The 24,651-nt window shown below is 41.3% G+C and overlaps 1 protein-coding gene across 2 annotated transcripts in view; it reads left to right on the top strand.

Annotated features, from left to right (window-relative positions):
* Window positions 1-24,651, top strand: part of bag6l (BCL2 associated athanogene 6, like) — a 29,422-nt gene extending 4,771 nt beyond the window's left edge. Inside the window, exons 7-25 of one of the 2 annotated variants that reach the window (XM_070984397.1) lie at window positions 1,619-1,803; window positions 3,245-3,374; window positions 6,186-6,389; window positions 10,622-10,850; window positions 13,639-13,701; window positions 13,887-14,173; window positions 14,638-14,716; window positions 15,132-15,454; window positions 15,870-16,119; window positions 16,257-16,426; window positions 18,450-18,503; window positions 18,619-18,721; window positions 19,411-19,535; window positions 19,637-19,771; window positions 20,167-20,229; window positions 21,162-21,344; window positions 21,889-21,996; window positions 22,325-22,471; window positions 23,255-24,651. In XM_070984397.1, coding sequence (XP_070840498.1) covers window positions 1,619-1,803; window positions 3,245-3,374; window positions 6,186-6,389; window positions 10,622-10,850; window positions 13,639-13,701; window positions 13,887-14,173; window positions 14,638-14,716; window positions 15,132-15,454; window positions 15,870-16,119; window positions 16,257-16,426; window positions 18,450-18,503; window positions 18,619-18,721; window positions 19,411-19,535; window positions 19,637-19,771; window positions 20,167-20,229; window positions 21,162-21,344; window positions 21,889-21,996; window positions 22,325-22,471; window positions 23,255-23,353 — 2,937 coding nt within the window. In that variant the 3' untranslated portion in view covers window positions 23,354-24,651. Of the gene's footprint in view, window positions 1-1,618; window positions 1,804-3,244; window positions 3,375-6,185; window positions 6,390-10,621; window positions 10,851-13,638; window positions 13,702-13,862; window positions 14,174-14,637; window positions 14,717-15,131; window positions 15,455-15,869; window positions 16,120-16,256; window positions 16,427-18,449; window positions 18,504-18,618; window positions 18,722-19,410; window positions 19,536-19,636; window positions 19,772-20,166; window positions 20,230-21,161; window positions 21,345-21,888; window positions 21,997-22,324; window positions 22,472-23,254 lie in introns of both variants that reach the window. The other variant, XM_070984396.1, reaches the window with a different exon arrangement.

The following is a 24,651-nucleotide window of genomic DNA, read 5'->3' as shown; positions in this document are numbered from 1 at the left end:
CACTAACGCTTGGTATTGTGTTGTTAGTACATGTTAGCACCGCTTTGATTCAGACATTCACAGAACCTCCTCTGCTGTATATTTCTCCTGTTTTCTTCTTGCCATTGTTGATAAAAACTCCACGATCAGCTTCTGTGTTGCCTGCCGGCTGCGTCCTGCGCGTATGTGCGTAAACTCACTGGGCAGTCCGCAGGGGGATATCTCGGCAACCCATTGGTCAGTTTTGATGATCGACACCTCCATCAACCAGTCAGAGTCATGAGATTCGGTTGCTACCACCAGTTACCTTAGAAACACCAATGACGATCCAGAAGGACGTGCAGCCAAAGAAAGTGTACTGTCGTAAGATGCACCACTTCGCTCTAAAAAGCCCCTAAGACTTTATGAAAACAACCAGGACCTTCGTGATTCACTTCAAACTACTGAAGAGCCACAGGAGTAGACATTAGCAGTGTTTTTTTCAAGCTGGAATATAACTTTAGGCCACAAAACAGGAAGGGTTTTATGATTCTGTGAAGGTTTTTTTTTGCGACTGTTTGGCTTCTAACTCTCTGAGTTTTTGTCGTTTTTTGTCGATGAGACACACATCGTTGTAATCAGGAGGATCTCTGTTTGCATACAACACCTTGTCTGTCTGGTTTGCTTGAAGTGGTGAGATTAGTTGAAGCATTAAATTGGACATGCGCTATTTTCGTGTTTTTGTTAAATGCCCATATTACAGCTTGTCGTTTAAATTGTGTTTCTCCCCCGTCATTTTGGTATGCAGTATGTTGGGATTGGTGCTTCCTAGCGATGCCCATAGATCATCTGTAGCACACGTATCTGACACTGCCCCTTGTAAAGGGGGCTCTCGTGATGAACAGGCTAGGAAGCACCAAGCTGATGCTGATTGCAGAATCTTCTGACTGACATTTCTGAACATCTCAGAACACCCAGCTGCTGAAGTGCTCTGGGCTCTGGAAATTTCGGCGTGCGTTTTTCCCTCCTCAAAAAGTTGAAAAACTATGTCAACATTATCGTCCAGTCCAGCCATTTCGTTCTTGTTCTTCAACCTTGTGATTTGTTTTATGACTTCATCTTCACTTCCGGGTCACACGGCTTGCATCGAATTAAACTCTCCATCGCCCGTTATCCATTTTATCCATTTTCCAATAGTGCACAGAAATCGGGAAAACAATTCGTTATCGTTTTTTTCGTTTTGGGTCTGGAAACAAATACTGAAAAAACAAGTCGTTATTTCGTTTTTCTGGTTTTGGTTTTATTCTGAAAAACGGATGAACGAATGATACACGGATTAATATATATATATATATCTATATCTATATCTATAGATAGATAGATAGATAGATAGATAGATAGATAGATAGATAGATAGATAGATAGATAGATAGATAGATAGATAGATAGATAGATTTTTATTTTTTTTATTTTTTTTTTTCAAAATTTCAACTTTATTCTTACATCATTTCCTCTTTTCTTCTCCCACTCTCGCTTGTGCATCAGGTGGTTGCTTTCAGTGTCTTCTCTTCCATCACTTCAGTGAACACACAGGACAGACCACAGTTCTGAGTGAGCGTGTTTGTTTGTTTGTTTGTATTGTGATGTGTTCGTTTTGTAGGGAGTGTCCAGTGACAGTAGCTGCCATTCACAGCCAGAGGTACCTCAGTCCTCCTCCTCTCTGCCGCCATCTTCCTTCTCTGTTAGAGGTGCCGTAGCATCACAACCCATGGACACCAGCTCTCCTCCTGCTCCATCATCCTCCACCTCAACCCAGACTGAGGGACCAGCCAACAGTGGGCCAAAGTAAGGCAGAGTTGTGGACTCAGGAAACAGAACTGCTGCATTTGGAAAAAAAAAATGCAGTTGACTGTAGTTTAAAAACCATCTTAAAATAGGCCACATGAAAAACAAACTCCCCTATGTTTAGGCCTGGCAGGGGGTCAATGGAGGGCGGGTGGACTGCCAAGCTTGCATTACCCTTGCAGAGACCCTGCTTGTAATATTAAGTTTCAAGCTACTGCTTTGTAGTACCTTAAAGAGGCTTTGGATGTCTCTTCTTCAGAATTATTCAAAGTAAATAATTTTTAGTAATAACATTAGTAGTAGTAACATTTAGTAATATAACACCAGAAATAAGAAGTTTTATACATTAGTCTGGGTAAAAAAATGGCTTTAGAAATGATTATGTACTTTGACATAAGTGAAAAAGTCACAGTAAAAATGTAGGACCTAAAATCTTTGCATAAGAAGCTAAAACTAACTTTAAGCAGAGTCTAAAGTGTGATTCCTCAGAGCAGACAGCAGTGTTTCCTCAGTGTTGTGAAACAAGAACTACAATCATGTACACTCACAGTACCCTCCCCCAAGCACTGAATCAGCCAATAGGACACCTGAAGGGTGGTCTGTGGTCTGTGGCTGTGCCTTGTCAGTCATCGCAGCTTCATGCACATGTTGTCATGATGGGTCAAGATCACCCATCATATAGTGTTTGTTGAGCATTCCAGAACCTTCCCAGTCTGCTGTTGCTCCTGTCCCAACTTTCAGAATAAGCATATATTTACAAAAATCAGTGAAGTTGATGATGTAAAACATCAAATATTTTGTCTTTATGCTGTTTCAGTTGCTTATATGTCAGAAAGGATTAGCTAATGATCACATTCTGTTTGATTTATGTTTTGCATAGCATCCCAGATTTTTTAAATCAGTTTGAACAAGAGGAAAACTTTTTCCCTTATGTTGATCATCTCAATATTTGCTACTAAGAATATGACACAGTAAAACAGTTAAAGGACATCGTAATCATTTTAAGCATGAACCATCTGTAGGAGTTCTGCAGAATGTTTGTACAGTAAACAAATACATATTGATTGTTTCTGGGTTTTCTGAACGAGAGTTTGGGAGTTCATCCTTGAACAAAAGTTGTCTTCAAACATTTCACTGGCAGGTTTTTATTTGTAGAATAACATTTATTTGTCATGTCTGTGTTAGTTAATCAACTTCACTAAACCCAAAACATCTGCACACTGTCTGCTTAGCAATAGCATGTGCAGATTTTTGTCTTTATTTTAGTTTTCCACCAAAATCTGTTTAGAACATTCATACCAGCAGGTTGCAGTGGATCCAGCCATCATAAATCATGTTCGTAATCATAGGTATGACCCATCACCAGTTTCATAGACCAGCACAGTGTTCATCAGCAGGGTCTTTGTTGTGCTGACTCCTCCTGTCCTCCATTTGTCCTCAGTCATCCAACCCCAGCAGAGTTTGTGGAGGTTCTCTCTGAGGTCAGGAGGGTGGAGGAGATGTTACGTCCCTACATAGAGAGGACCCACTCAATTCTCGGAGCAGCCACTTCAGCAGACTACAACAACAATGTAAGAAGGGAGTGCAACTACATAATGCAGGGAGCAACAACAACAAAATCACATCACAGTATAGTTCCGGAGAAAAAAGTGAAGGAGCACATCCAGACAAGGAACTTGTTTACTGACGTCAATAATGGCAAATATTTACGCAGTTCAACAGGAAAACCTTCATTGCTGTTATCTGCACACTGAAAAGCAGCTAGAGGAAAAAGACCCGAATGTTTCATCACTCCATGGCTTCAAGTCGTGTGCTGTGTCCCAATTTCATGCCACATACTTACTGTGTACACTCGCAGATACTAATCTTTATAGGATACTGTTTGTGCAAGAAATCAGTGTAATTAATTCCTAAACTTACTTTTATACTAACAGGAAATGATTTAGTACAAATACAAAATATGACCTTGTAATGGCACCACCAATTCAAATTTGCAGACACCAAATGATTTTTTTTAAATGTAATTCTTATTTGTTTGTTTTCTGAACTGTTCCTGGAGCTGTTTCACTACCCTCCACAATTAGTTGTGATTTTTTTCCTATGACCAACTCCTTCATTCCCTCTGTCCATTGCATTGTGGGAAAATAGTGTCCATCAACAGCACACCTTTGAGGCTTCTGTTTTTAGTCATTTCTCTCATGACAATACACTACATAGAGTATGTGCTACTTCCCTTATTTGAACTTTTTTACACTGCTTGCTTATCTAAAAAAATAATTCTGGTCTATCATTATGAAGGTTGTTCAAATGCTCTTATTTCTGCTTAGAGGACCAGAGAAGGATCTTTGAGGAGACACGAGTTAATATATACCAGACCAGCCTTTGCTTAAGTCTTGTTTGGGACAGACATACACAACATTTATTGGAAATCTTGTCATTGATCCAGTCATGGAGTGGACACCACAGTTTAATGGCCTCACCTGAAACCTAATCAGATCATCACAATTTTATACCAAAGAGGTCAAATAAGAGACACATTACACATCATTTCCTGCATTTCTCCTCAAGCCTTCAGTGGGAGGGACTGAGATGTGATCAGCATGTGGATGCAGTCAAGGGAATTTGGATGTACCCATACTTACACAACGACCTGCCAACATTTAGTATTGAATTGCATCAGGGGCACAGCTCCTCGCACAGATTTACTAAATACATTTATATCACTCTCTCTTTTAGTATGACATGAATATTACTGGACATTAGCCTGACATTTACTAAAATATCCTGGACCTCAGTGGATGTCTAACTTAGGGATCGACCAATTATCGGCCTGGCTGATAATATCGACCAATATTCGGCATTTTTTTTTTGATGATCGGCATCGGCCGTTTTTTCCACCGATAACCGATAAAATGAATTAATGTATTTTAAAACGCGCTCCTTTGGCTCTGATGCAGCCGTCTCTCCGCCCGAAGTCACCACTCTTGGCTGTGTAACAATGTCCCGCCCACAGCCCTCACTGAACACTGAAGCCTCTACATGCAGCGCCACAGACAAGAAGAAGCAGAAAACTGCTCCGGTTATCCAGCAGAGATAAGGCAGCAGAGTCAGCCGAAGTTGCAATAAAAACCCTCTATGATGAAGTTTTAAAAACACCACAACCTTATGATTAATTTCAGTGATAACATGCAAGCCCAGAGTTGAAATTTCACCGACCTACTTGTCTAATCACATCAAGCATACGACTTTGCAAGATAAATAGTGTCACGTACCAAAAAAAAAAAAAAAAGATGTAACCAAGTGAACGCGACCTGAAGCTCCTTACTTAACAGTAATAAAAAAAAAAGACATATCAACATGCCGGTAGGTAGACTATAGCAAGTAAAAGGGAGGAAAACCTGCTGAATTCCACTGTTTGTTTCTGGAGATGAAACTGTTCACAACTTCAACAATGCATATTTCATAATGACCCACCGCTACGTTATAACTGTCGCAACTGCTTTATAGCTGTGGCCAGATGCACAATAATAATATAGGCCCTTTCGGTCCTCTCTCTCAGTGCTCGTGCTCTCAATACACTATGATGCAGCAACGTAACTACTGGTGTTAAATGATCGTCTTTTTGCCTGTCACCCGTAAAGTCCGGGATAGGCAGAGAGCACACGTCGAGGAGATTATTCTCAGTGTTTAATTTTCAATCAATAAATTTACCATCGCGTCTACAACTCACGTGTGTAATGTGGTTCCTGCCACCCTCTTTATTGGTTTGCTCTTAATCATTAAGGGAAAGGGAAAGGAATCATTAATCATCACTTTTTGTTTTAAAATAATGAAACTTTAAGGCATTTCAATTAAGATTTTGTGTTTGTGTTATTTTCAAAAAGTTAAGATCTTTTTTTTCAGTGTACACAAAACAAACAAACAGTATACTGTATTCATTCTAGTCCCAGGTGTGTTAATCTAAATTTTGACACCAAAATTTTCATTTTCACTTCAAACGAATATCGGTTCTAAATATCGGCTATCGGTTTCGCTTGATTATTAATAATCGGTATCTGCCCTGAAAAATCCATATCAGTCGATCTGTAGTCTAACTATTAATACACTTTTGACCTTTTCTCTAGTGTTGTTATCATTCCAAAAATTTCACTTATACACTTGAAATACTTTTATCTAATAGATGGATTGCTATGACTCCATAACCTTTCCTCAAACTCCACCCTCAGGACATGTTTATACCTCGTACTGGTGAGGCTCTCAGAGGAGATAAATCATCAAGTATGTTCTGTGTTCTTAAGTAAATTAAAACATTTGACAGGATCCAACTAAGTGGCTCCACCTGTCATATTTGTGCAAAGCTGTAACTCTGCCTTCATTTGCAGACCCAGGAAAGAGAGGAGGATCAACGCGTTCTCAACCTGGTCGGAGATGCTCTGCGTCTGCTTGGCAACACCTTAGTTGTCCTCGGTGACCTTCGTTGTAATTTAGCAACCTCTCCTCCACGTCACCTCTATGTGGTCCGCCCCATGGCCCACTACACCCACCCGGTCCTCTTCCAGGCTGGTCTACCACACATGCCCATTCCAGTAAGTCCACACCCTCTTCACTAATGTGGGAAATAATTTATGACCAGCTGTGGACAATTGCTTTTGTTTTCAGAGATACAGTGATAATAAAATAGCTTTAATTCAGATAGAAACAGCTCCGGCCCACAGGTACAGAGAGTATTGTTGTTTTTTTGTTTGTTTGTTTGTTTTTTGTTTTGATTTTTGGTCAATGTTGACTACCCAAAGGTAAAAAAGCAGCACACACAGATATTGGAAACAAAGTTAACAAATCTTAATTTCACCAATTTATTCAGGCCTTGTCAACAAACATGCTAACCGTCTGGCCTATGGCCTTTATCACAGCGTGGAGGTAATGGTAGTGGGAGAAGCACTGCCACATTGAAAGTACTGCATGATGTTCAGTGCTGTGCTGCATGATGTTCAGCAGTTGTAACCCCTGTCCCATGTAGCTAATGAATATTGACTGACAAATTAGTGGGGTGTTGTAGCACAGTGGGATGGGGCCTGAGTTCATCTGGAGATGGCGCTATATACCTGTGATAACTGTAATAAGGATACTTCCCTTTTAAAATAAAAGTTCGCTTTAACTTGTTTTATATTTATCCAAAAAAAGTATCACCTTCGTAATTACAACACAGGATTTAGTTCAAACAACCAAAATTATTTATTACAAAATAACAAATTAGTCCTCTGTAAATAAGTTAACTGGTTCACTGTTGACCATTTAAGAATGCACTGGCAACAGTATTCAAAACTCTCATACAATGCTCTCCAGGTTTAACCCACAAATGATCCCTCATGAATTCAACCAGAAAATGTAAAGTAAATCAAAATACAGTGTCCACAGCCCACACTCACACTCTCACTCACAGAGGGCTATTAAATAGTTGCAGGTCCAGTCGATGCTTGTGAGCGGGGAGGCCGTACATTAAACACATGAATTTACCTCTGGCAGCTTCTCAGAATTCACACGTCTCAACCACGGGACAACTCTCCGTCAGTTCTGGAAGCTGGAGTGTTTTTTACATTACTTTTCTAATTTACGGCTATCCTACTGGACGCCCATAAAATGGACTCTGCTCCCGCTAACTTTGCTGCGGTACGTGGGTGACGCTAAGCACCTCCTACCTGAACAAGGTGAGGACAGGATTGGCTGAAGACTACAGACATACAGAGATGAGAGAATAAAGAGATGCTTCACTACCCATAAACAAATGTGGTCTCCTGTCATTTGTGCTGACAACCAACTACGAACGGTTTTTAACATTAACGCCAACCTTTTGTCTCTGACTTTTAACTGTACATAAAATGACTGTTTTTTAACATGTAATAATCCAACAGTTTTTTTAAACATGTTTACACTTCATGAACTGTTATTACCAACATAAACATTTTAATTTCTACATATGAATGAAAGAAAATAAGAGCCACAGGGCTACACAGTGATTACTGTTTTATTTTGTTTTTAACCAAGAAAAGCTGTTGAAGTCCAGATATTTGAGTCTTTCCTGTCATAAGGCACTCTTTCACTGCTTCTCTGATGACCCCCCTCTCACTTGCTGTCAAACTGGTGAATTAAGAGTTTATTTCATCCAAACCAGAGTTGGCAATGATTGTTGGAACAGTGAAAAGAAGAACCAAGAAGGTTTTGTTGAGGTTTATGTTTGTGTTTTACAATGATAAAATTACTGTTTCTTTGAATGCAGTCTAGTGGCTTTGGCCAGAGTGATATAAACAACAAAAAATAAATAACAAATATGATCTTACTCTTAATAATCATACTCATAAAAATGTATCTCTGTATGGATCCTTTCCATAATGTTGTGAGACACTTACTATAACAATCTGAGTGTGTCAGTGACAAAAACAAACACTTTTAATGGATACATTAATGGTGTGCAAACACCTGCAGGGATTATATTGCAGCCCGTTTCATGGTTGCTGGCTGCTGAGCTCTTGGTCAATACTGAAAAAACCTTGAACAAAATGTTGTCTCCATTTGTCACTTGGACACAAAAACCATGGGAAAATAGGGTCCATAATCAGATAATCTGCAAGCAGAATTCTTCCTGTCTTCCAGGATGCATGGACCTGTTCAGCTGCATGCACAATGCCTCTTTCACTGATTGAAAATGAAATGTTGATCAAGCTGGAACAAGCACATAATTCAACAACACAGACTATGACATTATTCTTTCTGTGTTGTTTGTAATTTGGAGGTATGTAGATCTGTTAACAGACATTATAATATAAAAGTAGCATGTATTTTTGTTGTATTGGTTTTCCCTCTCGTTTGTAATGGCCATAGAGATAATAGTAATAGAGATTCTAATTGTTTGAACTTATGTGTTTTTTTTAAAAGGGAATGTTTGAACATTACATGCTTCCTGTGCAAATGGCTGTTTTATACAAGCAGATCCCACTGCAGTACCTCAGACCTCTCTCCTCAGGTCCCTCTAATGCAGGCATCATCGGCTCCTGCTGGTCGGCACAGTGACCACGCTAACTGGTGACTTTTGGCTGAATGGTTGCCAGCAGCTGTTTAAACCACCACCCAAACATGTACCTGTCCTCCTAAAAGCCAGTTTGCATTTTTTTTTAACACATACTCATCTGCTTTTAATGTCTATGCATAGGTTAAATTGTGGTCAGTAAGACAACCTGGAGCTTAAAGTTTTTTTTTTGAGGGTAAGAATGTTGGGGTAAGCCAATCAAAGACAGAAATGGGCGCGTTATGTTTTCGCCATCCTAAAAAAAAGACCAAAAAAACTCCCCACCTACACTACCAGTCAAAAGTTTGGACTTCTCATTCAATGTTTCATCTTTATTTTTAACCTTTTCTCCATCATTGATTAATACTGAAGACAACAAAACTATGAAATGACACGTGGAATTATGTAGTCAGTGTAAACAAAGCTGACTATGTTTTAGATTTTCGATTCTTCAAAGTAGCCACCTTTTGCTTTGATGACAGCTTTGCACCTTCTAGGCATTTTCTCAGCCACCTTCATGTCGCCTGGAAAGCTTTTCCATCTGTCCTGAAGGAGTTCCCATATACACTGAGCACTTGTTGGCTGCTTGTCCTTCAGTCTGTGCTCCAGCCCATCCCAAACCAGATCAGTTGCATTCAGGTGGAGACCAGGTCCTAATGCAGCACTCTCTGGCTTTGTCAGATACCCCTCACATAGCCTGTGAGGTGTGTTTTGGGTCATTCATGAAGCACAAACCAGATAGGATTGCATGTCACTGCAGAAGGCAGAAGGCTGCACCCTCACACCATCACACCTCCTCCTCAGTGCTTCACGGTGGGATCCACGCATGCGGATACCATCTGTTGGCCTCAAGGTGTCTCACAAGGACACAGCAGTTGAAACCAAAAACCTCAAATTTGGAGTCATCAGACCAAAATACAGATTTTCTGGTCATAAGTTCATTCCTTCTGTTTCTTGGTCTCTCTCAGTGGTGGTTTCTCTGCAGAGGTTCGGCCATGGAGGCCTGATTCAGTCTCCTCTGAACAGTTGATGAGACGTGTCTGTTGCTTGAACTCTGTGAAACATTAATGTGGGCTCTAACTTCAGGTGCTCCTAACTGTAAACATTTATCAAACAATTTCCTATGAAGTTTCCTGAATAGAATCATCTAATTTGTTATTAATTATATGGAAAGTACAGTAAGTTTGAGTTGAGTTAGTTGAGCATAGAAGCAAAGAAAAGCCCAATTTAAGCCAAGTACATTTTCATTTGTTCTTAATTTATTACTGAAAACTTTATTTTTCATAAATGTTGAATTTTATGCTGCCTTTAGACAAACATTTCATACCAGTACCAATGACATGACATGATGTATGACATCATCCATTCCAGCAATGCATCAGTTCATAGCTGATTAAATAATATATCTCTAAGCAAAATGCCTTCATTAAGTCTTACTTTAACTCTTGGTATGTCACATGGTGGCTTTGTCTTGTGTCTCTTCTCACATTGTGTTGACTATGAATACATAAATTCATTCATCTTTTTTGCCAGCCTGGCAAAATAGCTGGAAGTTTTTCAGACAGTATTTGCATGCCAATATGCTTCTCTTGTGTCCAACTTACCTCAGGTTAAATTGTGTGAAATGTCAACATTCTTTTGACAATCAAAAGGAATTTATCAGAAGCCTTTAGACAACTTTGCACCCCACCGACAGTTATACTGTCAGACTGTACCTGAGTTCATGCTGGACCTTGAAGGGATGTCTCTTTCCTCCAGATAAACTTAGGGACAACATTGACCATGACATCAAATGGGAGACCTGTAGCTGAAGGACAGCGACAGTCTTCACAGAGTGTTGGCCAATCAGATCAGCAGGCGGCAGGCCAGACTCCCACTCTTCAATCAAATGGGACCACTCCTCAACAAGGACAGGGAGGACCCCGAGTGATCCGGATCACCCACCAGACCATGGAGCCTGTAGTTATGATGCAGATGAACATTGATGGTATGTGTGCTGCCATATCTTCAAAGAGCCCGATGGTAAAAGTGAGTACAGCCAAGGTCACATGGACGTCTGTGATTTATCTGAAATGGCCAAAATAACCTGTATTTCAATGAGAATTATAGATGACATGGAGAAGAATGTGTAAACGTACTGACAGATGAAGACAGCTCTGACTGAACGCAGGTCATCTGCAAGAGCAGATATAAATTGTTTATGAAATGAATAAATACAGAAATGAAGAAAGAAATGCTCCGAGAGAAGATTGTCAGGGCATGAATGAATGCAGAAATAAATTCATGTGGAAATTGAAACAGTATGAAAAAATTTATTGCCAATTCATTAATGTATCCTTACCTTATCCTTATCCATTAATTAACTGATTTTTAATTGGTTTATTGGTGACATTTATTAGATTTTAATATATCTAAAAATATTTAATATATGCAAAAATAACGACAGAGAGAGAGAGGACAAAATGACACCACTGGCTTAATCATCAGCTCGTCATAGATGATATGAAACAGTGTCCCCAGGGACAAAGATATACTGTATGTAGTTTGTGACCTAAAAACCAAAACCATTGACGAGCAACAATTCTAGAGCAGAGGTTGAACTCTTTCTTTTTTAGTGTCATGATTTATTTTGTGTGGCCCATTGTGGCCCTCATAATATTAAACGTCATGAATTAATAACATTTTCACCATTGTCACCTAGGAAGATGCTGAATGTCATCGCCTGCATTCGCCTTTTGACTCACCCCAAACAGCCAGAATGCTGTACATTAGCTGTAAGATCAATAAATGTATTCTGATTCTGAAGCTAGAGAGCCGACAGACACTGATGCTGTGTTTGTTTTCAGGTCAGCCTTTGACTGAGCACTCACCAGACTCCAGATTGTTCAGTTGTGAGCCCGGGTGTTTATCCCTCCAGAAGCTCTGGTCTGCTTCTGGCTCTCTGTCAGTGTTATAAATGAAGCTCCAAAGCTTCGAAGTTGATATTGATTTTGTGCAGCCCTACAACTAACCCAACTGTGAGTTCATTAGATGCCAAAAGCCAAATGTCTCATGTAAATGCCACATAAGGCACATGTGTGGCTCCAGTCAGGTTTTTCGTCTATCTCTACACGATGTAAGCTGTCAGATATAAGATACAACATATAAAGTAACAGGAGTTGATACAACAGGACACACAGGATTTCATGAGCTGAAACTGGATTTGACCCGAACTCTGAGGGATCCCTGCCTGTGTGTTGTTATGTCCCAGACTAGGGGAACCAGGACACAACACAAAAGGGCTCCCCTCCTCCTCCCAGCGCCCAAGAAAGGCCGGTCACAACTTTCTGCAGTCTAACAAGGTTTTTATTTATTTAATCAAGTAGCAATGGTGTCGGGGAGGGCATGGCCAAAGTAACAAACAAAAGACTTCCATTTTGTAAAGTAAAATAAATTACAAAACTCTAATCCTCCCTAACCAAAACAGGAGAAAAATCAAGTAAACTTAAACGGCTTCCCTCCCCTACAGCTACTATACGACTCACCTCGTTAGGATAATATTAATATTATATTTATAGTATTTACAATAATAACGATAACAGTTGACGAACACACACAATCTCAGCTACCAGCCACAGCGGCAGTAACACCATTTGACACAGCCCTCTCTTGGAAGCGGAAGGAGAAGCAGGAGAGGGAGACGGTCCACCGACCTCCCCCTTAAGTAACAGCACTGGCCAATCACGCCTCCCGACCTGTAATAAGGGCAGAGAGAGCAGAACACTTACACACACACACACACACACATACCCTCTTGTGCCCAGGATGACACACAGCATCCAGGATACACCAAACAAATGCAACAAATCATAACAATCATAACAGCATGGAGGTAGCAATGTCTGCATATCATTGTGTAATCCTGTATTGTACAATTCCAAAAAAGTTAGGAAGATGTGCAAAACATGAATATAAACACAATTCATTTTGTAATGTCCTTTATCCCAGACGTCATCAACTAGCTTTGTCCAAGGGCCAGAATTTTTCTCAGCAGGCTCTGTGGGGGCCGTTCTTTCAAAGAAATAATATATTCATTCAGGCCTAATTAGGCTATTATTAATATTTCCACTTTCTTACTAAATTAATGTTATTTTTATTGGCCTACATCAGTGTTAACAGACTCTGAAGACAACATGGAAAATCCATAATCATAACTGGATACTGAACTAGATAATGCTCTGAGATCTTCACCAAGGAGGCAGTCAGTGCTTGATAAAAAACCCACAGCTAAACTACTAAGGAAAGAGTCCTTAACTCATGAAAAAGCTCCTCTTCTGAATCACAGGAAGCAAACAAAAATTCTCAGTTTTAGATTCAATGCAACAGTTGACCAACAAACATAAACCCAAGTTCCGCCTGTTGCATCTAACAAACAAGCTTTGTGACTCCCTTTGTGACAACTCCAGAATTAGTCTACCTCCCATCATCCAGTCAGTGTGTCTGTGACGTGCCAAGAAACAGCAAGCCCGAGAGCCTAGATAGGATGCAGTTGGAGAATAAGCATCCCAATTTTTTGGAATCAGGGTTGTATAATGACAGATACGCAAACCTTAAAAAGTAGGTCAGTACATTAAGTGAAGAAGTGGATGTTTGATTTTACAGTGTAAATGTATATCATCTTTGAAGCAGCCCTTTCTTGTCTGTTTGATGAGCGTGGCCCCATCCTGTCTCACCACCATCCCTCCTCTACTCTTACTGTGAAGCTGATGGATTCCTGCTCTTATTGTGTTGAACAGGTGAGTCCGCTGCTGGATCTCAGGTTCCAGGACAGCCAAATGCTGCAGGGCCTGGACAGCCTGGTGAGTGCTGCTCTGTCATTGGGTAGTTTGTTGCTGTAGTAATAGCCTTCTCTTCCTTAAAGATGCAATAAATGAATTATTCAGAGACTTTAGGTCAGAAGAACTTAAAGCAGACACACTCAAAGATCATCTTTTCAGGGCACGCTTGTCTCCCTGTCCAGGACCGACACCTGTCCACTTCCCAGGAATGCCCCCTGAGTTCATGCAGGCCATCGTGCACCAGATCTCCCACCAAGCCGCTGCCATGGCTGCCGCAGCCTCAGCGAACCACTCAGCACAGATGGTTTCTGGCCCTGGCTCAACACCCAATGCTGAGGGAGCTGCTCCCCCACAGCCCCCCCACCCAGCTCAAGCCAGAGTTGTCATCACCAGACCATCCTTCTCCCCCCGCATCCCTCAGTCTGTGGGAACAAGGGGAACCACCATCAACCTGAGAGCCACAGTACCCACAGCTGGCCAGCAGCCAGGACAGGTAACACTAACACAGAGAGGATAGAGATTTGTTTATTATTTTCAGAAGTGAATGATTTGAGTCATTTTCTTGATTCATCGATGAATTGTTTGATCAGTACAACATTGGAAAAGATTTTAAAATGCCCATCAAAATTTCCTAGAGCCAAAGTCTCACCTTGTCTGACTCATCTTGTCTGACCAGCATTTTAAACACAATAATATTACATTTACTATAATGTTAAAACAAGGAAAAGTAGCACATTTTCACATTTGAGAAGCTTAAACAAGAGAATTTTTTCTTTTTTAAATTTAAATCTTGACTTGAAAATGAAAGTTGCCAGAGTAGAGTAATTGATAACCCACAAATCATTACAGCTGGAGCTGCGTCACACACGTGTTGAATAATACCTTATGTACAATGTGTTGTGCAGTAAGCGTGGAGATGCTTGTTTACCTCTTCCTCCTTCACTCCTCTGTGGGCAGGGCACACCTCTGGCTCCCTCCTCTCTCACCCAGATGATCAGTGGTCTGGTTGGACAGCTCCTGATGACGGGCCAGTCAGGTGTGTGCCAACTCTTTTTTTAGTGTTAGAGTAGCTAACAAACTGAAGCACTTTGTGTCATCCCTGCAGGTTGATGAATTTACACTGGTTGAACAGTGCATAATTATGCTTGTGAGCCAATTCTTTTTGACTCATCTTCTAATGATCATATTGATGCTTGTTATTATGGATTGCAGTTTCTGAGCTGTCAATATCATAAGCAGTCATTATTTTCTGTAACCTGCGCTAATCAGTTTCCTCTTGCAGTAGACAACATTTTGGAAGCTGCTTGAAAATTGGTTTCAACTCTTTTTAAAAATCTGGGTCTCCTGTATTTGTTGAGTGCTGTGGGGTTTAAAGTCTGTGCATTTCTGGACTGCTTTTCTTGTGTTTGTGTGTGCAGTCTTATTTTTTCCTGTTTTCCTAATTGCTCCAGGTGATCCCATGTCCACCTCGTCTTCAACCAGCACTCGGTCCTCCTTCTCTACCACGTCCTCATCTGATTCCTCCACCATGTCCCCTCCCCCTCCCCCTCCCTCTGCCAACACCTCTGGACAAACATCCACTCACACCACCAGTACTACCTCCATGGGCCAGCCAGTAGAGGGCAGTGCTGAGGGAAATCTGGCCCAGCTCCTGAGCTCTCTGCTGGGAGGGGGGGCTGGGCCAGGGGGTCCTGGCTCTAGACCACCTCCCTCCGTCACTGTGACATTGCCAGTGGTGCCCAGCTTTTTCCAGAGCATGTCAGACCTCACACCGGTGAGTTTCTATAGTGCTGTAGAAAGACAGAATATGGTGGCAGGTTTTCTCCTGATTCCAGATGGGTCTTTGCTGACTCCCCTGTCTTCAGTGCCAGAAGATGTTAACTGATTGTTAACGGTCAAGCTGGTTGTAGGATGGCCCTGTATTATTAGCAGCACAGTCAGGTGCCAGTGTCTTCATTCGGATTTGAGCAGCCATCGGTTGCCAGTCCAGGGTGTGGAGGAGTGGTGTAATGTGGAAGAGCCACACACACACACAAATATATATATATATATTTCTTTTCAAGAGGTCTTTTTACTTTGACTCAAAATATACTTATATGCAGAAATACCTATGATGTGTGTCGGGTTGTTTGCAGATGAACAGAGCCATGTACACATTGAGATCCAAAGTGTGTGTTGTTTCTGCCCAGCCACCTGTCAGTGACCACGGCTCTGTGGTCCCCCCTCAGTCCACTGGTCCTGCCCCGCCTCAAGCCGGCAGTGGTGCAAGTGGAGACTCCCTGAGCACAGAGCTGTTCACTGGCATTGTGCAGGGAGTCCTGTCCACCATGATGAGCTCTCTAGGGCCCCAGCAGGGCAATGGAGAGAGCATTGCCCAGTTCATCCAGAGACTGTCCCAGACCAGCAACTTGTTCACTCCTGGCTCCGGAGATGCTGTGGGTGAGTCACAAAATAGGAATGAATGTAACTGCAGGTTTTAGTCAACACTGACCTCATAGCCACTATCTGACTTCCAATTTGATGTGCTGGAATCAGGCCAAAATACTAGAATGAATTCTAACTGAAGTTTACTGCAGGGTTCTTTGGGGACCTGCTGTCCCTGGTGTGTCGGAGCTTCTCGATGGTGGACATGGTGCTGTTGCTTCATGGGAATGCCCAGCCTCTGAGCCGCATTCAGCCCCAACTCACTGACTTCTTCACTGAACACTACCTCCAGGGCAGAGAGCCCACTGATGCTAACATAGCTGTAAGTGCTGTAGAGAGAGCTCCTTTCTACGTGATGTGTTTTATTCCTTTTAGTTAGGCTGTAATGACATCAATGATGGTTTTCAGTACTGGTAAACTGGGTAGTATACAGCATTAACATACACAAGACATCAGGTACCAGAGAAATGTTGCTGACGTAGAGGGTGTTTTTAACCCAGAGCAGCCGTATAGACGTGGATATTATTAACAGATATAGTTATTTGTGGTGCTGTTCTGCTCACTTGCTCACAGTGCTGTTTGTGTGGGTGGGCTGTTTATTAACAGCTGGATGTGTGTGTATGTATCATGCATTCGCATTTTTTGATGTACTAGTTTTGCCTTTTATATAATTGTATCAGCTTTTCAGGTTCAATGCCTCAAGGTGAACTGTAAAGACTTGGTATAGCACAGGGCTGGGAACATCCAGCCTGCAGGCCGTATGCAGCCTGTGAGACCATTTGATATGGCCTAAGGAGCAATTCAGAAAAAACAAAGCAACTCCAAAACAATTTGTGTTTTCTGTAATAAAAGAAAATGACATGAAATTGTAGACTAACACATCTTGCCGGATGGTCTGTGAATGCAGCATGCACGCAGCAGTTACATGACATGCATTGCAGTGACTGTCAAGGAAAGTAGATGCAGCATTTCCAAGAGAAATGGACAAATCATTATTTTATTTTATTTTTATTTATTTATTTGTTGAAGAAAAAGCAAGCCTGTGTGCCCAGTTTATAGGGATGCACTCACAGGGATGAAAAAGGGCAATCTCAAGGGTCATTACAGATTGAAACATGCTAAACTGGATGCACTGTAAGGACAGGTACATTTGAAAGGATTCTCAACAAGCAGCTTTCACAAGACCACATTCTGACAGAGACAGTGTTATGCAGGTATGTTTAGTGATGAGGGAGGTAATAGCTCAGCAGCTATGAATATGATGTGATGTGAAAACTCCCTCATGCATTTGGCAAAAAATTTAGCCGCAAAAAACAGGCACCCACTCTGATGAGTTCAAATGAAACTACATCATATTCTGATTAAGTAGCCAAAATCAATGATAGACACAACTCATGTAAATTATATTAAATTATTTTTCAAGTCTGTCTCAAATCAGTAGTCATTTGTACATTTGAGCAGGTTTCACGTCCTGTACTCATTCCTCCTGTTCATATTGGACCTAAAGAGATCCATCCATCCATCCATCCATTTTCTATACTGACTATCCCTTTTCGGGGTTGCGGGGGGGCTGGAGCCTATCTCAGCTGTCAACGGGCGGGAGGCGGGGTACACCCTGGACTGGTCGCCAGTCGATTGCAGACCTAAAGAGATCCCTTAAACCAAAACAAAATCCACAGTTCTCATTCTGTGCGGCAAATACATGACACACTTTCACTGAAGCTAATGTGATTCTCAAGAGAATCAAGAGGATATCTTCCAAAGTCACACTGTTTAGTCCAAAATTCAGTCTGCCTAAAAGGCTACAGCTGGACATAGAAACACTGGAGAAACAGAAATGGAGAATTTCATGCAAAGGGCTGTAACTTTGCAAGAAACCCACTTTAATTTAACTCAGACTGATGAAGCCTCGCATTGGCTTCAAATAAACTTTGGAATGTATTTTTTCACAGAATGAGGACTGTGGAAGCTTTTTATGAAGAAGCCTTAATGGCCAGTATGAGCAGGAGGATGGGTAGAGCAAGCAAAAGCTCTTTCAGTGTACATGTGAACATGTGAGTATCATTTTTAGACAAACCATCTCAAAGCACTGTATTTTAAAGGCTCTTTCTGTAATCTTTAATGACAAGTTATACTGTATAAACTGGAAAGCTTTGAATGGCTATAATTGGCCTCTGCCAATTTTCAGTTGACATACAGAGTGAAAATTGTTCATTATACTACACTTCATTGGCCAGAACACAAGAAAGAAAGTGTTGACTGTCCACACACAAACAGAGTTTCTCAGATCTGATGTTATATTAATGGTCCACAGTAAAGACTCAAACACATTGTCCTCTGTGCAGACAGCAGCCGAGGACCTCATCAACGGACTGGAGGAGTACATAGCTGAGAGCTTTGTAAGGACAACCTCTTTCACACTCAAACCTCATGCATACGACTACAGTCCTAATGTACTGTGCTCTGTGCTTGGTATGTGGTGATGGACAGAGGTGAGTTGTGTGTTGTGTCTAGGCTACAGTGACAGTGCGAGAGGGAGTGGACATCATTCAGACCAACCTGTCTTTCCTCAGACAGCAGTTCACACAGATGGCCTCTCATATCCTGCGCTGCAACAGTAAGTTCAGTCAGAGGGGAAGTCATTGGCTGATCAGTGCTTGTTGATCATCCTCTGCTTCTCTGACTCTCCTTAAAATGCTTAATACTCCCCTTCTTCTGTGACTGAGCAGGACTTAGTTACTTTGAATACCAGCTGAGGGCACAGTGAGCCTCAAGAGGATGATTAATTAACACCTTCACCTTTAGTTGTCATGGTATCACCCTTTCAAACCTTTAGGCCCATATTTAAGCATCTCAGTGTAAGAAATCTGTCCTAACTGTCCTAACTCAGACTGGGAGTTGAAAACCTTTTATTGACTTTGACTTATAAAATAACTCCAATCTGTACTTTTATTAGGAGACTCCAGAGCTGTAGTCCTCACATGTTGGATACTGTAGGAGATGTTTATTAATGCTTATTAAAGCAAAAAGTCAGTGTCACTCAGAATGTTTGGCTAATTAAGACTCTGACATGCTCATGCTGAATGGGAACATTGAACCCATTCGTAACTCAAACTTGAAATCGTTAAGCTGATTTTTTTTATATATATTAGGGTATTCTGTCATTTGTTATTAATTGTATTAATACTAGGATTCCATAGGCATGTAAGCATTTGTTGGCACAGTGCTGCTGTATTCTATAACACCACGCTGATGTGAAAATGAGGAGGTGTGAGGGGTTTTCTGTCTTGTGTTTTCTTTGTGCAGATCACACATTTGGTCCCCGCCTGCTGTTGCTGTGCACTCAGGGTCTGTTTGAGTGTCTGGCTCTTAACCTGTACAGCCTGGGAGGAGAACAGAGAGCTCTGACTGCAGTCATCAACCATCGCATTGTTAGTTTACATCATTTGAACCAATAGCATGATGCTTTACTCCCGTGATACAAGTCTAAAGCTATATGTTACTGCTATCTCGTCTGTGTGTGTTTGTGTAGAGGAGGATGTCTGCAGAAGTCAACCCCAGTCTGGTCAACTGGCTGACCAGTATGATGTCTATGAGGCTGCATGTCATTCTGGAGCACAACCCAGTTACTGAGGACCAAATCCAGCACTATGTCATCTATACACAGGTAATGAGAGTCATGAGTGAGCATACCCAGCAAAACCTGCTGGACACGCTGCATGAAGGCTCTGAGAGGGTTTAATGTCCAGCTGCCTCTGAAACCACAGTGTCTTGTGTAGATTTTGTCTATGTAAGTAACACAAACAAGATCAGGTCACTATATTACTTGTGTAATTTAAAAAGAATATTGTTTGAAAATGAAGACCTAATTTAGACCAACTGGATCAAGTTATGATCAAAAGTATCAAAAATTCTGCACACATAACACAAACACTGCATTTTCATTGACTTCTCTGAACAACACTGTGTTCAACTATGTTTAAACTCAAGGTTTGAATATTTGCCACATATTCAGTGAAGAGATCCAAAGGAACATTGATAAACACTGCAATGACATTTCAGGGGCAGTTGAACCAGAGGGCAGAGACTGAGACTGAACCACCTTCAGAGAGTCTGAATGCAGAGGTGAGCCTTGTTCTTTCAGAGGCAGATAATTAGTAACAGCTTCTAAAATGAAAACACCCCCACATGTTTAAACAGTTATCTGAGTTTCTCTTGACAGTCCCTTCATATTATAAAATTAGTCCAACCTCACTCAGTCTGTGGGAGGAACCAGGCTAACCCACAGAATAAATAGTCAAACAACATAAAACATGGCAAAACTTCCAGCTTCCAAGTTTGAAGTCGAGTCACGGACAGCCGGTATTGAGCCATCCCAAAGTAGTCCAGTCATTTCTGCCATGTTCCCATAAATAATAAAAATAATCTGCTGCATCTGGCCTCAGATCGTGGGGGTAGATGAAGACTGAAGGTGGTGCTGTGTTACATAAAGACATAGACAAATAATGGATGAAAAGGCTGGACTACTCACAAGGTGTTTCAGGCAGTGTCCTCCAGAGATCATAACACCCTTTGCAAGGACTTTAGGCTTTGTAATTTTGGAGATGTTTTACAAGCACAAAAAGGGTTTAGAACACGCTGAAGGGAAGGGAAAACCAAAAAAATCCAATATGGCCTCTTACAAAAGACAGTGTCTATTTGCACTGGGGTGAGAATATTCACATGCCAGCTTTTCAGCTATATAAGTTGGAAGTTAAAATACACTTTAGCCAAATGTATTTTCGCTTAGAACACAAAGAAGAATGTGAGGATATTTTCAGGTGCAGAAAGTTTCCTCAAATCAAAATAATAATCAAAATAAAATAATGAAAAATATTCGATTGGATTAGCCAAACACGCAGCCAAATATCGTAGCCTCTGAGTTTTTCTCTCTGTTAGATTCACCAACTCGGGCCACGTGCTGTGCTGCATGTTTGCTTGAGTCAGCATGGTTATCCAAATGTTAATGAGTGTAACAGGAATGAATAACTCACATGATCGCTCAACCTCTCCATCAGATGGAGGAGACTTTGTCTCCAGCTCCAGCCACCACAGCAGAGGAGGCCATGGCTTCATCAGGTGACCGTGGAGAAAGGGACAACACTGCCTCATCGGGGGACACTCATCGTCCTGCTGGAGCCCCAACAAGACACGAGGAGGAGGCCCCTGAGGTGGAACAATGGGCAGCAGCTGTTCCACCTGTAAGGAATTAGGTTTTCCCACAATTCTGTGGAAAGACAGAGCTAATGCCTGGCCATCAAGCTAGCTCCTTGTTCCCTCTATTCCTGCAGGTCAACATTTGCAAATCACTATTCACAAAGTTCAGAATTGGAACTAACCTGTTGAGATATTCTGATATTATATTAATATATTCGTGTATTCACATGAGACCTTACTCAACAGGCTGGAAACTGGGTCCAAAATTGGTTTGAATTCTATTTGCAGGATAGAGGCTTCTTTGTGTTTGGAGCAAAAGAAATCTTTTACACCTTGTCTTAACTTCTACTTATATCTTACACAAAGATACACAAAGACATGAATGAAAAGTGCCATCCAGACAAACATGCCTTGATTGAACCTCTGTTTGAATAGGTAATCTCATTGAGACGTGGGGTATCATTCAATCATAAAAGTCCTAAAAGTGGTAGGAGCCAAAAGGACCATAGTGCAGATCAGCTGTGTGTAAATGAGCAAAGTGACCTTTGGTTCATTGGGTTATGACTGTGTCATAATGTCCTTTCCCAGGAATGGGTTCCTATCATCAGACATGACATGCTGTCTCAGAGGAAGATCAAAGCCCAGCCGCCACTGTCTGATGCCTACCTGCATGGGATGCCCGCCAAGAGGAGGAAGGTGAGCAGTGCAGCTCAGGAGTATTTATTGCTGATTTAGTCTCACTGAACACAAGACTGTGGGAGAAAAGCAGCCTAATGTCAGGAGTCCTGACCTCACTGTCCTCAGGTTTGAGCTGTTCTAGCTCTGTAAAGAAAAAACTGACAAAAGCATTCTAGCCAAGAAGATTAAAGTCGCTGGAGACAGTTTCTCCCTGCTTCCAGTCTTTGTGCTAAGCCAGGATAAACACATCCTCGACCTGTCTCTGTCTCTATACATGTTTCCTGAAATGCCTTGTAAGAATGACTTGTCGTATGGAGGAAAGTAACAGTAGTGTTTCCATCCTTAGACAAGCCAGTGTGAAGGACCACACCTGTCCCTGTCAGACGCAGTGAGTCAAGCTGCTCGTGCTGCAGGAGTCCTGCCTGTCACCACCCCAAACAGCCTGCAGGTGGAGCTGGAGAGGCCAGCACTGCAGGAAGCATATACCAAACAGGTCAGTCACTCAGTAAACTAAGCCAGGATAACAGGATGTTTGTCAGCCTGAATCATCCTGTTGAATTTCATCCAGCTTCAAACTGCTATTGTAACTGTATGGCAGACAGTTAACATGGTGTCATCGTGACATCACTTTAAAGTCCTTAAATGCTTTTTAGTTCATGCTATCAGCAAAACCTCACAGATACACACACCTTCGTTTCTTTGTGCTTTATTTCAGAAGCTTTGGAATTATGCACCAGTTATACTTTTTCCATTATACAAGTAGAGCTTAAATCTAAACCCCCTACAACACACACACACACACACACACACACACACACACACACACTACACACTCACACTTTAAATCTGAGGTTATTTTGCCTCTGCTGCACAGATTTTGGTAATTCTTTTTTCAAGCTTTCTCATGCGAATCCCCAAACTTTGTGGAAGTGTTGAATCACTGGAGTGCATTTTTAAGTTACTGAATAAATCTACATATGCAGTGTTAACATGGCAACATTTCATGTATTTTAATATCTAAATGTCAAATCACCCACGTCGTGATGAACTGTTTTCTGGTCCCACGGTAAAAACTAGTTATACCAACATTCCTGTGTTGGTGCCTATAAGGACAGAAGTGGTGATTTGTATTTGGACATTGCTTCATATATAGTGTAACCTTTAACCTTCAAACACATGGTCAAAAGTAAACATGACTAAATGTTTGCACATTTGAATTGAAGGATTTGTTACTATGATCATTCTGTCTGTAACCTGCTGTCTTTCCTCCGGCCAGGTAAAGAGTGACATCAAAGAGCGAGTGAAGGACGATCCAGACTACGACGCCCAGAGGTTCCCCAACACACACCGAGCTTTCTCTGTAGAGGACTCCTAATCATCCATGGCCCTGTGCCACAGAGGAGCGAGCTCAGGTCCAGAGCAGGATCTGTCCATGGAACTCTGCTTCATGTAGGTTTTTAACATCCCACTGTAAACACGGCCTGAAAGGACGACAGCTACTGACTGCACTGGAGGATTCCTTCTCATCAGAGTGACACCCCCTTGCTGCACTTTGGTTAGAATGGAAAAACCTGCAGACTGTGGACCCTCCTTGGCACATGAATTTAGTAACTGGAAGCTACTTAAGTCAGCTCATGTTTAAACATTCCCTCTGCTCTCTGCAGGCACCTGTGCGGTGTCTGAGTGCTAAATATTGAATATAAAACCTGACAGCAAGTCTGGACTGGGCCGCAGGACAAGAAGATCTGGATTAAGAACCACACTCCTGTCTAGGTCGCCGTCTGAGCATCATAGCTTGAGATACAGCCAAGAATAAGGGCCGCCAAGGAAATAAAGAATAGACAATTCAGTTGTAATGTTTGAAAAAAAGTTGAAATGATTTGAAGAAAAACAATAGTATTATAAGAATAAATGTTACGAGAAATAGTTGCACTATCAGAATCAAGTTATATGACAAGAAAACAGTTGGAGTATTATGGGAACAAAGTCATAATGTTGCAAGTTAAAAAAAAGTTATTGAAATATTATAAGAAAAAAATGTAAATATTTCAGGAATGAAGTCTAAATATTCTGAGAAAAATACTGATTGTGCATGGCAGTAAACAATGACACTGCAAAAAAACAGTGTCAAAACTTGTTTTTCTTGTAAAAGAATGACTTTATTCTCATTTCAAGATGACTTTTTTCTCTGAATATCATGACTTTGTCCTCAAACGTCTCCTAACAGTAGTCCCGATAATCCATCTTACTGAGCGATCCTATGGTGCAGATGTAGTTGCATTATATATCTGTATCAGGCAAAACTGTCAATGAGTGCAAATTGTACATAGTAAATAGGCTGTGATGTCATGCCATAAACCTTCGTCCGTGTCAATGATGTAACCAGTTTTGTTTGTCATGGCATCAGATTTTTCTTTCTTAGCATCATGACTTTAGAGATCACGCAGAGGTTTGTATTTTAGGGCATTATCTCCATCATTGACACTGGTGTCTATTTAAACAGGATACTCCAGTGATGTGGTCTGACCATGTGTTCATAATCTGCCAAAGCCTGATGAGGTGGTGGTGTGTGATGTTTGTCCAAAGCACAGCTGCAGTCAGTAGAGGTTTGTCAAACTGTGAATGGTTACTGTGTGATTGTAAACATCACTGAAATAAATTAACCAAACAGTG

This window comes from Chaetodon trifascialis, chromosome 17 (genome assembly GCF_039877785.1).
Source record: "Chaetodon trifascialis isolate fChaTrf1 chromosome 17, fChaTrf1.hap1, whole genome shotgun sequence".
Lineage (NCBI taxonomy): Eukaryota > Metazoa > Chordata > Actinopteri > Chaetodontiformes > Chaetodontidae > Chaetodon > Chaetodon trifascialis.
This window is presented reverse-complemented; position numbering and strand designations above follow the sequence as displayed.